Genomic DNA, 14,955 nt, shown 5'->3' with positions numbered 1-14,955 from the left:
TGCGATGAAAACAGAATGACGAGAATGTGAAAACACAAAACACGACTAAAATGATGCGAATGAAAATGCGATAATAGCATATTTCCACCCGGTTGTGGATGACGGTGGCAGGCAGCACGGATGACGTCGTCAATGATCCTTGATGGCGTGTGCCATCAGTTCGTCGTCAGCATCTTTGTCGATGCTAGGGCTGGTGCGGGTAGAAATGGTGGAGGAGTGCTGAGGATGAGCCCGGGTAGCTCGACAGGCAGCAAAGTCACGACGCTGGAGGGGGTCGTTGGAGGTCTGAGGTGAAGAGGAGAAATATGCGTCAACGTGAAGAATTGAGTGGCCTCCTCAGTGCCTAACAAAAATCTACCTTCAACATTATTGCTGCCTCCACCCGACAATGCCGCCATCACCCGACAATGCCGCCATCCATGCCTGCGACCAGGTTGCATCTGTTGTCGACATTGCCGCCACACTTGATGCCACGACCCTACGCTGAGTTTACGCGTCGACCACAACCACACCGACGAACGCCTCCGGCTCGTTCCGGCTGCACCAATCAACCTACACAGACGCACCACCAAGCTTCGGTCATACTAAGCTTGGTGGTGCATCTGTGTAGGTTGATTGGTGCAAATTGAGAGGGAATATGAGAAAGTGTTGGTAGTTGAAATGACTAGAGAAGGGAGGAGGAATTTTATGTGCGTTTTCTACAAAGAAAATTTACTTAAAAGTTTATCTGACTCTCAAAAGTTGTATATTAAAACTAAATATAAATTAGTGAATTTAGGTTATTTTTACAGACTTTTTAGGAGCCGATAGATGATAGAAAATTCTGAGTCACTGCTTGAAAAATATATTAACATGAAGTGTTTGATGAAATGCTTAAAATGAATTTGTTTTAAGAGTGAAATCATATGACTCTGAATTGTTGAATTGAGGATGAATCCTCAATCTTTGTTTGATATTCTATAGAAGTACTACTTTGATGTTCTATGCAGGTACATGTGAAAGCATATGAGTCCTCAGATGAAGATATAAGATAAAGATTTGTACCCCACGACGTGAGGAACGTGGCATATCTTGTGTTGTTGTGTGGCATCATCTCCACCATTTAAGCTTATTGAAAACAATGGATGGCTGATATCTCTATCGTTCATATGATTCTAGCATAATGATACTTCAGAAATTTTTGATCAAATGAGCATGTAGTCATGTTTCTTTGGTCAAGAATAGGGTGATTGCATTGTTGACTTGCGACACTCGTCCTGGTGCAATAACCTCACCAATCCATAAAGGAAAGGAAGATCATTGCCAACACCCCAACAATGAGTATCTCCTTCATAAAAATGACGTCCTCGAAGATGACAATCATCTGAGTGCATGACATTCACTGCCCCTTTTGATAATGACGGCCATTCCCATCATTTTGAGTATCAAGATTGAGCCTGAAAATATAAAACCAGAGTGCTAACCTCAGCATGATTTGGGATTAATGGTATATTTATGAACTTTAGTATGACTGACCAAAAACATGAATGAAATAGAATGACTGCTTGAAACTTTTACCAAAATCTGATGTATGGATAAAAGATATTGCCTCTTGTGATGGACAAAGTTTCATATCTCATTCCAATTTTTTATTAATTTTTTTGAATTTAATTTTGAATTTTTGCTTCATTCCTTGCTGTCTCTGCTTTTCTCCCTCCATTTATATCTCAAATTTCTCCGCTTCTCTATATATCACTCCCTCTCACACACAAAGTCTCCCACTCTCTCTCCTTCCCTATATTTCCACCCACAAACTCTCTCCCTCTCTCTCCACCACTCCTCTCTATTTTCCTTTCTCTCCTGCACATTCGTTCATCCTCTCTCTGTGCTACTCTCTCACACCCACACTCACGGTTGCCATCTCTCTGTGTCCTTCATGCACTTTTGCCCTATCTCCCTACTTATCAATCTCTCTCTCCTTGTACAAGTATTCGACCATCTGGTATTGGTACAATATCCAATATCCCGATGAAATGGAGATTATTTTTGAGACGGGATATTCTGCAGATATCAATTATTTTCCAGGGGTTAAGGTGTGGCAAATGCCAAAACCAAAACTAGGATTCTGGTATCCAAAATATCATACAGCAATGTAAAGCATTTTTTATATAATTTAAAACTCTGGGTACCTATTGCCCCCTTTTCAAAAGTGTAAAGTATGAAACAATTGAGAATGTTTTAAGAAGGAATATACTTAAAAAATGAAACAACAGAGAGAGAGAGATCTTGGGATGTTGATAATTTCTGTCTCTCGATGTATTTCATCCATTCCTTAATCTCTATTCCATCATCAAGTCAACTTTTGGGTCACAGACAACTGACGAAAGAGACAAAAAGAGAGGGAGGATTTAGAGAGAAAAACTGAGTGAGAGGAGAGAGCTGGACAGCAGAACAGGTTGACACAAAGACTTATATAGTTAGATAAACAGATAGATATCAAGAGATAGAGAGTGCCGGGGAAAGAGAGGAGACAGAAAAACAGGCAACAAAGAGAAAGAGAGAAAGCTAGTGGCACAGGAGAGAGCTTGAGACATGTAGCAAATGAGTGAGAAAGAGAAAGTAAGAGAGGGAGGGAGAGAGGAGAAAGAGAGAAATAGGGAGAGGGCGAGAGGACATGAATATAGTTGTAGAAATACCATGATAAAACAAATATCCAATTAAAAAATCTTTCACGGTTGACTACAAGAAGATGCACCCATATCTACTTACTAAAATGATGAAAAAAACAGTAAAATACTGGATGAAACTTCCAGAAATAATTATTCAAGAACAAAAAGTTTGAATTTTGATATCCATCCTAAACATCATTTACTTTATTTCCATGCCCAATGGGAAACTAGGAAAAGTGCATAATGGACCAAAACAATTAACTATAAAAATATATTATCGCTTAGAGCGAATGCAATTCGGTAAAAATGAAAAGAGATGGACATGCACAAATAGCGATAAATTGATGACTATCAGTCATTTTATGCTGTCCAAATACATCTGTTATGACATTAATTAATCTAGATGAAAGAATGATGATTATTTAACACAAAAAGTCACAACAAATCTGATGGAATTATCTGCTTTTTAAGTAAATGCATATCCACATATAGCTTTAAATTTGTTAATACAAATCAAGTCTATTTTTCATGTGTTATTTATACAAAGATATCCAAGGAGCAGTGCAGTGATGGGTGAGTTATGTCACGATCATACTTTGGTGAGTACTTGTGCTTAAGTGTGCACCATGAATATTTATGCCCGTACAACATTTTAGAACATTGAGACATGGGTTTGCATAATAGTATCAACTTCTGGCCACATGATGAGGATGATTTATATCATAATGATTTGTGAGGTAACACTTATTCTATATAATGAATAATATTTTAAAACATATTTATCAATATGTCTAACTGTCATTCAGAATGATTCACAACACATTTATACAGATGACCCTAAGTCTTGAGAAACCGATGTCATCTTCTTGATAGCCTTTATTTTATTTAGGACCTATTGATCCCTAAAATTTACATTTCAATTATTCGTATGTTCGACATAGAAACTATTCTCTGAAGGTGATTCAATGTTTGAGATGGGATCGTACTTTGGTGAGTACTTATGCTTAAATGTGCACCTCAAATATTTATGTTCATACAACATTAGAACATTGCGGCATGGGTTTGAATAATAGTATTAACTCCTGGCCATATGATGATGATGCTTAATATGATAACCATTTGTGAGGTAAAACTAATTGTATATAATGAATAATATTTAAAGAAACAGTTATCAATATATCTAACTGATGTAACACATAATTGCCGGGATCGAGCGGCACATGTTACGACACAAGGAATGAGAAAATATGCACAAGTTGGTATGGATGTGTTCTAAGAAAAATAACTCTAAACGAGTTTATAAGGCAACAGTCGACCCAGAAAACATGATTCACTAAATCTCCAAGAAAGAAAATGGTCACAATTAAACTCTCAATGACCCGTGAGATTGTCTAGACACCTATGACGCAAGGAGCTTGACAGCCCAGTAGTGTCCACAAATCTCGTTATCAAGCGATCAGTCCTCTACCACAAGAAAGTATACTAACGCTCAACGATAGTGGCTTCTACGTAGATTACGCTAAACTCGGCAGAGAAACAGATAGTGGAAGACGACACTAAAGAAAGTAACAATACTCGCTAGGAAGGGGAGACGAGGCAAACCTGGCGAACGTGTTCGCTACTCTGATGCATAGTTTGGAGACGAGGCGATGACGTCCTCAGCGTGCGGTGGAGCAGCGATGCAGGACTACATTATGAATGTGGTCGGTCACGTGGCCCAAATGGATGAAGTGAAAGGTGGGCAATGATGGCTACAGACCCATGCATTGGCACTAGGAGGCGCGGGCACGGAGCAGATGGCAGGCCTGCTGACGAGAGACCATACGCACGGTGGCCAGTGGTGGGCGGAATCAATGAGCAGCAAAGGTGTGAAATGAAGAAAAGGAGAGACGCATGTGGCGGTGGTGATGTGGGGGTGTGCAGTAGCGAGAGAAACCATGTGGATGTGGCTCAAGGCACACGGCACCAGGCGACGGCATGGCTGCTAGGCAGCGCACCAGATGAATGTGGCTCGGATGAATAGGAAACGTCGCTGACAACATGGTGTAATGCAGAAAGGGCGTCGTCTTCAAGGACGATCGCAAGAATGTGATTTCTTGATGAAATCAACTTCTTGATAAACTCCATTAACCTAGTAACTGATGAGGGACGTCGTCGGCGGTGTTTCATTCCACAAAGTGATCTCGATGATGGAGACAGACGAGCGAGGTGAGGCATCCACGATCTCTATCCATTGTAGATTTACAACAGTAATACAATATCTAAAGGAAAAGCTATTCTAGAAGGAAGAACTTTCACTTTTCAAAATGACAGCCTAATGCGTCCTTGGATATACCGTCCCTTTATATAGGGAGGGAGGATGCCCAGGTGGCTGACAACGGGGGAAAACTGTCTACAAAAACGTTCATTAAAAAAGACAGAAAGAAAACAGCACACCAGGCCCAAAAACATAATGGCCCAACACAAATTGTTTGAGGAAAATTAAAGTATAAAGATATAATGTGCGACACTTACGGATAATGCGCTGACACTTAAGAATTAGGCTGGAGAATTGAGGCTGTAATTTTGAACGTCAGCTACAGCAGCGCGACGTGGTTGGACTCCTCCCCTGTTGATGCAGTTGCAATGGTCCCCCATCACTAACTGTCATTCACAATGATTCACAACACATTTATACAAATGACCCTAAGTCTTGAGAAACCGATGACATCTTCTTGATACCCATTGTTTTTCTAGGACCTATTGGTCCCTGAAATCTATATTTCAAAGAGTCTTATGGTCGACATAAAAACTATTCTCTGAAGGTGATTCAACGATTGAGACGGGATCGTTCGACCTTAGTATAACAAAATAAAAGAAAATAAAAATTTCAAAATATTTGATTCCCAATGAAGTAACTAAAACAATATATATTTATCAAAGATAATATTTCAAACACCAAAGATTTATACAATTTATGTACGATAATGAGTAAAAAAAACAAGGGCTAACATTTTTAGTGGCTTGACTCAGTCAGACTGTATCAAATAGGGCAATCAATAAGAAAAAACTGAGAGAAAAAATTATAAGAAACCAGATAAATTTGTATTATATATTATTACATAAAGATATTTATCAGACTGAACAAAGACACATAAATTTGTAATAAAATCATAAGAAGAAATGGTAAAAAAGTCAACTCACACGAAGGCGTTGACCATGTACAGTCGTCAATTGTGTGTTTATTATTTTCACCAATATCTATTTTACATAAAAAGATGAAGTACGGATTACAAAGTGCTTTCTTTGTAATTTGAAAATTTTAAATAAGATAACAATCAATGGACAAGCAAACTATCAACTTTGCCCCAACCATTTACTTTGAGACGAATTGATTGAGAAAATAATAACACACATATTATTACTTTGACCCCACCCGACCACCCCCTCCCCCCCCCCAAGAGCAAATAATCATATTTCTTATTTTTCTGTTGGATCTTTTATAATGAGAATTGAGGTGTCAATATTTAAAGTTTTGTCCAGAGCGCTACCTGCAATGTAGGGGGGGAATTACAGCTATTCAATTTACACACGACAAACATTCAAATCAAGAGACTCTATCTGGACATTCTAGCATTCAATCGGCATGCATCTAATCAATTTATACACGATCCGCGTTCCAATCATTAAAATATGTACCTTCTAGAAAAATAAAACTCCTAAAGCGAAGCTGATGGCGATGGCATAGGGGTATTGTTACATTATGTATATTTCTAATGGAAACTTAAATCAAAATATGATCTGAGGGTAAACGATATAGCCTTTTATAATATATATAATTTCATATTTCATTCCAGAATTTTATTGCATTTTTTGAAATTTTATTGCTTTCTATAAAAAATATTTCTTCTTTGGGATCATCAGAAAAAATAACAACCATATTTCAGAAAATCAGAAATAAAACATGGATAATGATATCCGTAATCAAAATTTCTAGAAAAAAAATTGAATTCATGATAAGATAGTGAAAGGATTCAATAAATACATTACCCATAAAATCATCCTTTGATGCATTTTTAACATAACAAATTTAAGAATAAAAAATAAAATTTACAACCTCAATGCCATGTGCTCCTCCGCAACGGCGCTAGTTGATAAAGCAGAATTTGGGTCAAATAAGTCGTTTAAGGCTCTGATTTATGCAAAAATGTTTATAATATTTTCCTTATTTAGAAAAGGGTAAATAAGGGTCGAATCCTCAAGTAGTAGGTAATGGGAGAGTAAATTCTAATTCAAATATATTTTGAAATAACTTTTTTTGCTGATTATATATATATTTTTTCTTTTTTAACTAATTTTCAAAGAGAATAGAAAAATAGACAAAAATTTAAAATAAATAAAATAAGTATTTATGTTTTTTATAATAAGTTCTAACAATTTATTATAATTTTGAAATTTTTTATAGGGCACGAAATAAATTTTAAAGACAAATGGAACCTTAAACTGCATTTCCCACAGTGAAATTGCGGCAGAAATGAGTAGTGGACGTCGGATGCGTTGGAAAGCTTGAAGTCTAGACTATCCTCTGGAATATTTACCTAGACAAAATGGTGAAAAAATTCAAATAAGACATTCATGAGATCATACGAACCTTGTTATCACTTTCCCCAAGGGCCAAATGGTGCTCTTTCTCCAAAAATCTTGATCACCCTTGAACTCTCTCTCCCACACTCTTTTAGAACAAGAATGGATCAAAGAAATCTGATGTACTGGCCTCCAAAAACAAGTTGGGAATGGACATCCAAGATGAGGTACAAAGAGGGGGGAGAAGAGAATAAATAGAAGTTGCCTGACTCTCCCATCCATTGGATATAATTCCAAGGAATTGGAGGGCTAGGATTTCTTGATTTCTAGCATCTACCCATGTGCCATCCATCTCAGATTTGAAAAAAGACTATTCAAATTTAAATTGCGGGTTAGTTCCACAATTGCTGCCTTTAGTTCACATGATCTTTAAGGAGGTTTGAATGGACTTCTTGTGTATTGGGCCTCCTCTCATATCCATTTTATTTCTAATTTCCTCCCATCTATCTCAAATTCATCATTACATTTACCTAAGTCCTTTTTATCAAATAAAACTTTAAGAAGATGTGAGAAACCCACTTGACTCTAAATATTCAAGTGGGGTTAGTCACAAAAATCAATAAGATATATAAAATTATAAATTATGAAAATAAATCATAGATCTATCATTATATCCTTAAATTTTTAAAAATGCTTGTTAAAATCAAAAAATATTTGGCAAAAATTAAGTACAAAAGAATAAGTTTACTGATCTAATTTGATGTTATCACTCTTCTTGTGTATTCTCCTTGGTCATCTATCATTGTGAGTGGGCTATTTTAAGTATCATGTACACATCTGTCATCTATCATTTTCACTCAAACCAAAACTTCTTATTTTGATGTCACCCACCTTCCTCTTCTCTTCCATACATATAGGTACCAAAGTTTGAATTTAATCTCACTAGACATTTATTCCTTCAATATACTATTGAAGGTCCTGGCTAAAACTTGGATGAGAAGAATTTCTGATTTCAAATTTCAAGTGGAAGAGAGGTAGTGGGATTTCTAGACATTGAGTAGCCACACAAAGTGAGAAACCTTGCTCATAGGAGATAAGAGGGCCACCAATTTTTTGAAAGCGTGAGATCCTTTCATGGTGATCGTACCATACCTAGAGAAAGCAAGCTTTCCTCCTTATGACCGCTAGCTCTTTCCAGCAGTAGAAAAGACTCAATCATTAGTCATTTCTTATCTTGTGGGCTGTTTATACTTAGATATGTAATTGATACACATAAGACTTCCTACTTGAGTCTTTTCATTTTAGATGACTTCTCAAAGGAGAATCTAAATCACATTGCTCATGGATTAGTGATATACCCAAAATGTGTGATGTAATTTTACATATTTTAAAGTTATTTTGGGATCATTTCATGTATATTTTCTCCAATTTTATAAGAATTTTGCATTTCATGTTTTGCATTTGCATTTTGGAATTTTGCATTTTAAAGTCATTTTTGGAATTTTGCATGTTATTTTATTTTCATGTCTTTTGCTTTCGTTTTAAATTATGGATGGGCCTTCGTGTTTGGGCCTCGTCCATTATGTGTTTTATTTTCTTTGACGTTCGTTAAGGGAAGACCTCTTGCCACAAGAAAATTTCTTCCCGCTCGGCCGAGTTGGGTATACCCCCTAGACTATATGAAAGGAGGCATGCCCAAGGAAGCATTTGTAGTTGATTTGAAAGTTGAGTTTCTTCACTTGGCTCTCGCCTTCCTCCTCTTGGAGTTTTATCATTTTCCTAGATTAGGATTAGGTTGTGGAAGCTGTTGGGTTATATAGGCTTTGACATGGATGAAGAAATCAAATCAACACGCAAAGGAAGACTTATGCAAAATCATACGGCATAGATAAAACCATGAAATAAAATAACTTCGCAAGGATCTGTGATTTCTTGGATCCCGGAGTGAGAATATTCTAGCTGCTAAGGTGTGCAGCCTCTAGATGTGTCCACACGATCCTAAGCACGTCAAATCTCCTCCTTCTGAATGACAAGCCCCATTCTAACTCCATCATCGTCGTTACCCCATTCCATTCACATCGGGCATGGAGAGGGGTGTTGGGAGAGGGAAAAGAAGGGGGAGGCCCCTGAACAATTCTGGCCTGGGTGAATTTCATTCAGAGCCTTCCCCTATTTGAAATATGTGAGCATTTTACATCAAAACCCACAAAACTTAAGTATATCTTCCGACGTCCAAAAGACCATTTGCGTATGACCCTATAGGCCCATGTATCATTCTAGTTAACGAATCCAGCTGCCCAATAACCTTTATTTGCCTTTAAAATTAATTAGCTATATCAACATATAGATTAATTAATGTCCGATGGATTTACCCCAATGGATAGGTCAAGTCTCCAACACGTGGGTACCAAGCTACACCTCGTGTCCTAGAAGATACAAAGGAGTGTGTATCAACTCAATCATTGAACCTATTCGTCATCAGCCACCGTGTATGTATAATCCCTCATCCACTTGATGCTCCTTGAATGACTTAGGGTATGGTCAGCTGTCAAACCCTAATCGGTAATCTGAGTTAATACTGATGCATTCGGAAATCATTAGAGTTAACTCTTCTTTGATATTTCACTGCCTTGGCGGAGGACTTCATCGCATCATCTTCCTTGAGCTGCCACCTCTTATACCGAGGGTGGATGATCCCATATTGACCACCTAATCGTCTTCGTGAGCTTCTTGATGTACCCGAACTAAGACCATTTAGGATCCCATGATTAGATACTCGTTGGCCATAGCCAAAGTACAACCGTCCGTCAATAACACATCTTTGGTGTCTCAGGTCTAAGGACCACTTACAAAACCCTGACGTGAATCAACCTGATTGACAATTCAGTATAATACCATTCAGTGATTTGTACGGATAAATTTAATGAACTCTTTCCACTAATGAGCACCCACTATCTATTCCTCGAGGTGTATGGGTTATGGAGCGCAGTCATCGAGGATGATGTCCCAAGGACGAAGGATCGTCGTGCTATGGCGACCATTTTTGAAACTATTTCTGAAGATCTGCAGCTTCAGCTTGACGAGGACAAGAGCTCGAAGGAGACGTGGGAGACTCTTCGAGTTATGAACGTCGGTGTTGACCGTGTGAAGCAAGCTCGCATTCATGCGTTGAAGCGCGAGTACGAGAACCTGAAGATGGGTAAGGATGATTCAGTTGTTGATTTTGTTGGGAAGTTATCCAGGATTGTGTCGGAGATGCGCAATCTTGGAGAGAAGCTCACCGAAGGCGACGTTGTTGGAAGATTGCTGCGAGCAACCCCGGCAAAATTTGACAATGTCACTGTGGCGATAGAGCAGTTTTGCGACATCAACTCAATGTCACATGAGGAGCTAGTGGGCTCATTGAAGGTGCAAGAAGACAAGCTTCGAGAATGGGACGTTGTGTGCATCAAGGTTCCTTTCTCTCTCAAAGTGTTCTTGCATCTTGTTTCTCTATGTGAGTTCAAGAGAGTGAGGGCTTACAACCTTTTTCTCTGTGTGAGATCAAGAGAGTGAGTGCTTGTCCTTCCCTTCTCTGTGTGAGTTGCTGAAGTGAGAGAGCTAGGTTCCAACAAGTGGTATCAGAGAGAAAGGAAGAAGACAAGTCAATGTCACTTGAGGAGCTAGTGGGCTCATTGAAGGTGCAAGAAGACAAGCTTCGAGAATGTGATGCAGTGGATGAGGAGAAAGCACTTCTTGCAAGGCATGATGGAAGACAAAATCGAGGAAGTGGTCGAGGTCGTGGAAACAATGGATGAGGCAAAGATGATGACTATGAGCCCCATCATAAGTCAAAGGTAAAGTGCTATAATTGTCAACGATATGGACATTATGCAGCAGACTGTCTAAGTGACGACGACGAGGATAAGGAGGACGAACGGGCAAATCTGATGGATACAGGACAGGAGCATGTATCCGCTCTCTTGTAGGCCATCAGAGAAGATCACTCAAGGTGGCTATGAGCATGAAGAGTGTCAAGATTAAGGGGGAGTGTTGGAGTTTAATGATGACTGAGTTATTTTAGGGGTTTTAGTTTGACTATTTCAAGGAATAAAGCAGGTCGACAGGAATAACTGGTTTATAGGAAGATGTGGAGGCAGAAGCTTCTTTTAAGGAGCTAAAGACTGGTGTCTTTGAAGACCAAGCACATGGACAGGTGTGTGGTCAGTGTTTATTTAAATCCATAGGCAGTTATAGGGGAGTGCTTATAAATATGTAGGTGTTTTCATTGTTGTAGTATGCTGTGTGCATCAAGGTTCCTTTCACTCTCAAAGTGTTCTTGCATCTTGTTTCTCTGTGTGAGTTCAAGAGAGTGAGGGCTTACAACCTTTTTCTCTATGTGAGATCAAGAGAGTGAGTGCTTGTCCTTCCCTTCTCTGTGTGAGTTGCTGAAGTGAGAGAGCTAGGTTCCAACAAGTGGTATCACAGCCCCTTAATCTTGTGTTGATGTCGCAAAACTGCTCTATCACCATAGTGACATTGTCGAATTTTTCCGGGGTTGCTCGCAGCAATCTTCCAACAACGTCGCCTTCGGTGAGCTTCTCTCCAAGATTGCGCATCTCCGACACAATCCTGGATAACTTCCCAACAAAATCAACAACTGAATCATCCTTACCCATCTTCAGGTTCTCGTACTCGCGCTTCAACGCATGAATGCGAGCTTGCTTCACACGGTCAACACCGACGTTCATAACTCGAAGAGTCTCCCACGTCTCCTTCGAGCTCTTGTCCTCGTCAAGCTGAAGCTGCAGATCTTCAGAAATAGTTTCAAAAATGGTCGCCATAGCATGAAGATCCTTCGTCCTTGGCACATCATCCTCGATGACCGCGCTCCATAACCCATACGCCTTGAGCAATATCTTCATCCTCTTCGCCCATAGAGGATAGTTCGTCCTAGAAAGAGTAGGGAAGGCAATAGAGGCAGCCAACGTACCCGTCGCTCTGGGCACTCCCATGTTGGCTCCGTCTCCGTCCACACATGACCCTTCACCAGCCTCTGATACCTGCACCGCTCCTCGTCTCGGCATCACCACGCTTCTAGGGCCACAAACCTTGCTCTGATACCACTTGACTTGTGACGGGGCTTGTAGTCATCATCTTTGCCTCGTCCATTATTTCCACGACCTTGACCTCTTCCTTGATTTTGTCTTCCATCATGCCTTGCAAGAAGTGCTTTCTCCTCGTCCACTACATAATGTCCATATCGTTGACAATTATAGCACTTTACCTTTGATACCATAATGAATATCGTTGACAATTATAGCTACGGGACCAGCCATACTCATCATATGAGTGAGACTAGATAGTGTTATTCTATCTGGATACTTGGATGTCCTTCTCGCTTATCCTTTGAATAGGCATGTTTAGAACACATGCTTAAAGACTGGTGTTCTCTGTATTACGATCTCATCATAATTCACTAAGTCCGATGATGTATTCATGGACTTCATTATATGCATTGCACGTGCGCTATAATAAATATGTTCTATTAATGAACATGGAACGAGATGTGGAATGTGTGATAGGCTTGCCGGCCACATATATTTCCATCAGAAGCCTCCGCCACATCGCCTTGCCCACGTCAAGAGTCATTCGCGGAAGGAACCACCTTCACCGCACCCACTACATAACCGTTTCTTGAAGCCCTCATCAAGATCTTGATCTTCTTGATCTTGTTACATTGAAAGAATTTCCAAGAATTCACTTCTTGCAACTGTTCTTGAAGCTGCCATAGCCACCACCACCATCGCTGCCGCCTTCGCTATCTCCATCATTGCGACCCACCATAATCACGGCCCTACACCCACCTGCGCATCTTCGCGCGCCTTTGCACTCCCTCCCGCGCCCACACACGCTGGCTCATACCTGCACTCACCATGCCTATGCACGCAGCCGTCTCTGCATGCACCCGCCTCTCTGCACATGCCCGCATCTCCACATGTGCCTGCACTCTTCCGTGCACCCACGTACAACCTGCACGCGTCATCTACGCGCATCAGTTGTGCGCCCCCTGTTTCAGGCGCCCGTGCACCTCCATCAGCATTCACCGTCGTTTGTGCATTCGTCCGCGTGGGTCCCTTACGTGCGTCTGCCCTAGTGCATCCGCCATTGTGTTCCTCCCTGTGTGTGTCCGCCTGTGCGCACCCATCTGCAGGTGTCTGATCAAGCGCGCCCCTCGGCGTGTGTCCCGGCATGTCCTGCCTGTCCCTGCCATGAGCCACTCATTCCTGCACCACCGCCCAATTTTGGCCTGCTCCAACGAGCTAGCTTCGCGAGTTGTACCAACTGCCATCTGCGCCTTGACTCCGTGTGAACGTCCAGCTTGTCTTTGCCACAAATGATGGGCCTTAGGCCATACTGGGTTCACCATTTCTCGTTTGTTTGGAGTCAAATTATTTCCTCCAGTACCGTTGATTTGTGGTCCCCTGCTTGAAAATTGATATGTCACAATAGGATTAGCCACTGATTGTCGAGAGCTATGATCTTTCTTTGTGATACGGCTAGACCTTATTGGTAAAGGAAATGGATGTCCTTGGGTGTTGTCAATATCCCTTGTTGCTTAGGCGTCTAGTTGGTCCAAAGGGATGTTGGGAGTCTAATCTTGATTAGTCAATGCCGCTATGTTAATTGAACTTCTGACTTTGTTAGCACTACAACATATTGGTTCATTAAACTTTACGTGCTCATTTGAGCATTATATTGTCATTTAGACAATTATTTCCGTCTCCCTGTGTGGTAACATGTGCCGATCGATCCAGGCCATACCGTGTTACATCAGGTACACTAACTTATGTGGGAACCACAGCTAAGATTTAATCACAACTGTTGGAAGCTAAGAGGGGGGGGGGTGAATTAGCTTATCTTCTTTTTGTTTACCTAGTTAGCTTTTAAGATTCCTTGATTTGACACTCACCTTCTTTCTCTCAAACACTTAGATTTACTTGGTTCCTCGATCCGCTTAGTGATCGAGTCAATCCAAGGCCCCCCTTCGAGTCCAAATTAGGACTCAGGATAATCTTACTAAGGATCCTCCCTTGTAAGGTACCCTAACCCAACTTACAGAGTTGCTTCTGCAGAGGAGTCTTCCGATGGCACGTCACGTTCTTTGGTGCACGAGCTTCAACCCCGAACGGCCTTCGGTAGACCGTCACGAACTCTTCCTCGCACGCCCACTTCCCTCGCCACCGCCACGCCCTTGGTGCCACCAACGCCACCTCCCTGCCTTCTTGATCTTCGTCACCTGTTCAGATTAGTGGAAGAAACGATATACCGCTCCCCGTGATTGATCAAAGGTCAATCACCGCTCTCAATGATGTATGAATGATCAAACAAACTAAGATTCAAATGTAATATCAAGATAAATTCTGAAAACCTGTTTCATAAGTACTTTCAAGATCAACAAATCAATTCCTCTTAATCACTTTCAAAAATAATATCAATCCCTTCACTATCCTTCACAAAATCTCATAAAAATCACCACTAACTCAATGATTGTGGAGGAAACTATCACCCTATTCAGTAAATAAATGAATGATGAAAATTAAAAACTTCCCTTATCAATGGAGAAGCACAGCCACACTGATTGTAGGGGAGAAACTTCATAAGAAGCAACACTTTCTTCTTCAAGAGTAGCACAAGAGAGATGTTTTTCAAAAGGGATACCTCAACCCTTGCTTTGAAGGGGTATTTATAGGGGTAGAGGGGT

The 14,955-nt window shown here is 40.4% G+C and overlaps 1 protein-coding gene across 1 annotated transcript; it reads right to left on the bottom strand.

Moving 5' to 3' along the window:
* Positions 1 to 11,095: 11,095 nt before the first annotated feature.
* Positions 11,096 to 12,277, bottom strand: LOC144714204 (uncharacterized). The gene is made up of 2 exons (XM_078588907.1): positions 11,720 to 12,277; positions 11,096 to 11,137 (listed from the first exon to the last, which is right to left on the bottom strand). The coding sequence occupies exons 1-2, from the start codon at positions 12,275 to 12,277 to the stop codon at positions 11,096 to 11,098; spliced, it is 600 nt and encodes a 199-aa protein (XP_078445033.1).
* Positions 12,278 to 14,955: the final 2,678 nt, after the last annotated feature.

This window comes from Wolffia australiana, chromosome 17 (genome assembly GCF_029677425.1).
Source record: "Wolffia australiana isolate 7733 chromosome 17, ASM2967742v1".
NCBI classification, from domain to species: domain Eukaryota; kingdom Viridiplantae; phylum Streptophyta; class Magnoliopsida; order Alismatales; family Araceae; genus Wolffia; species Wolffia australiana.
Note: the sequence above shows the minus strand (reverse complement) of the source record. Positions and strands in the feature narration are given on the sequence as shown.

Coding starts and splice junctions, on each gene's coding strand:
- LOC144714204 (XM_078588907.1), bottom strand. CDS start 12,277: ATGCCGAGACGAGGAGCGGTGCAGGTATCAGAGGCTGGTGAAGGGTCA. Junction 11,138..11,719: donor AATTCGACAATGTCACTATG/GTGATAGAGCAG, acceptor TGTATCCATCAG/ATTTGCCCGTTCGTCCTCCT.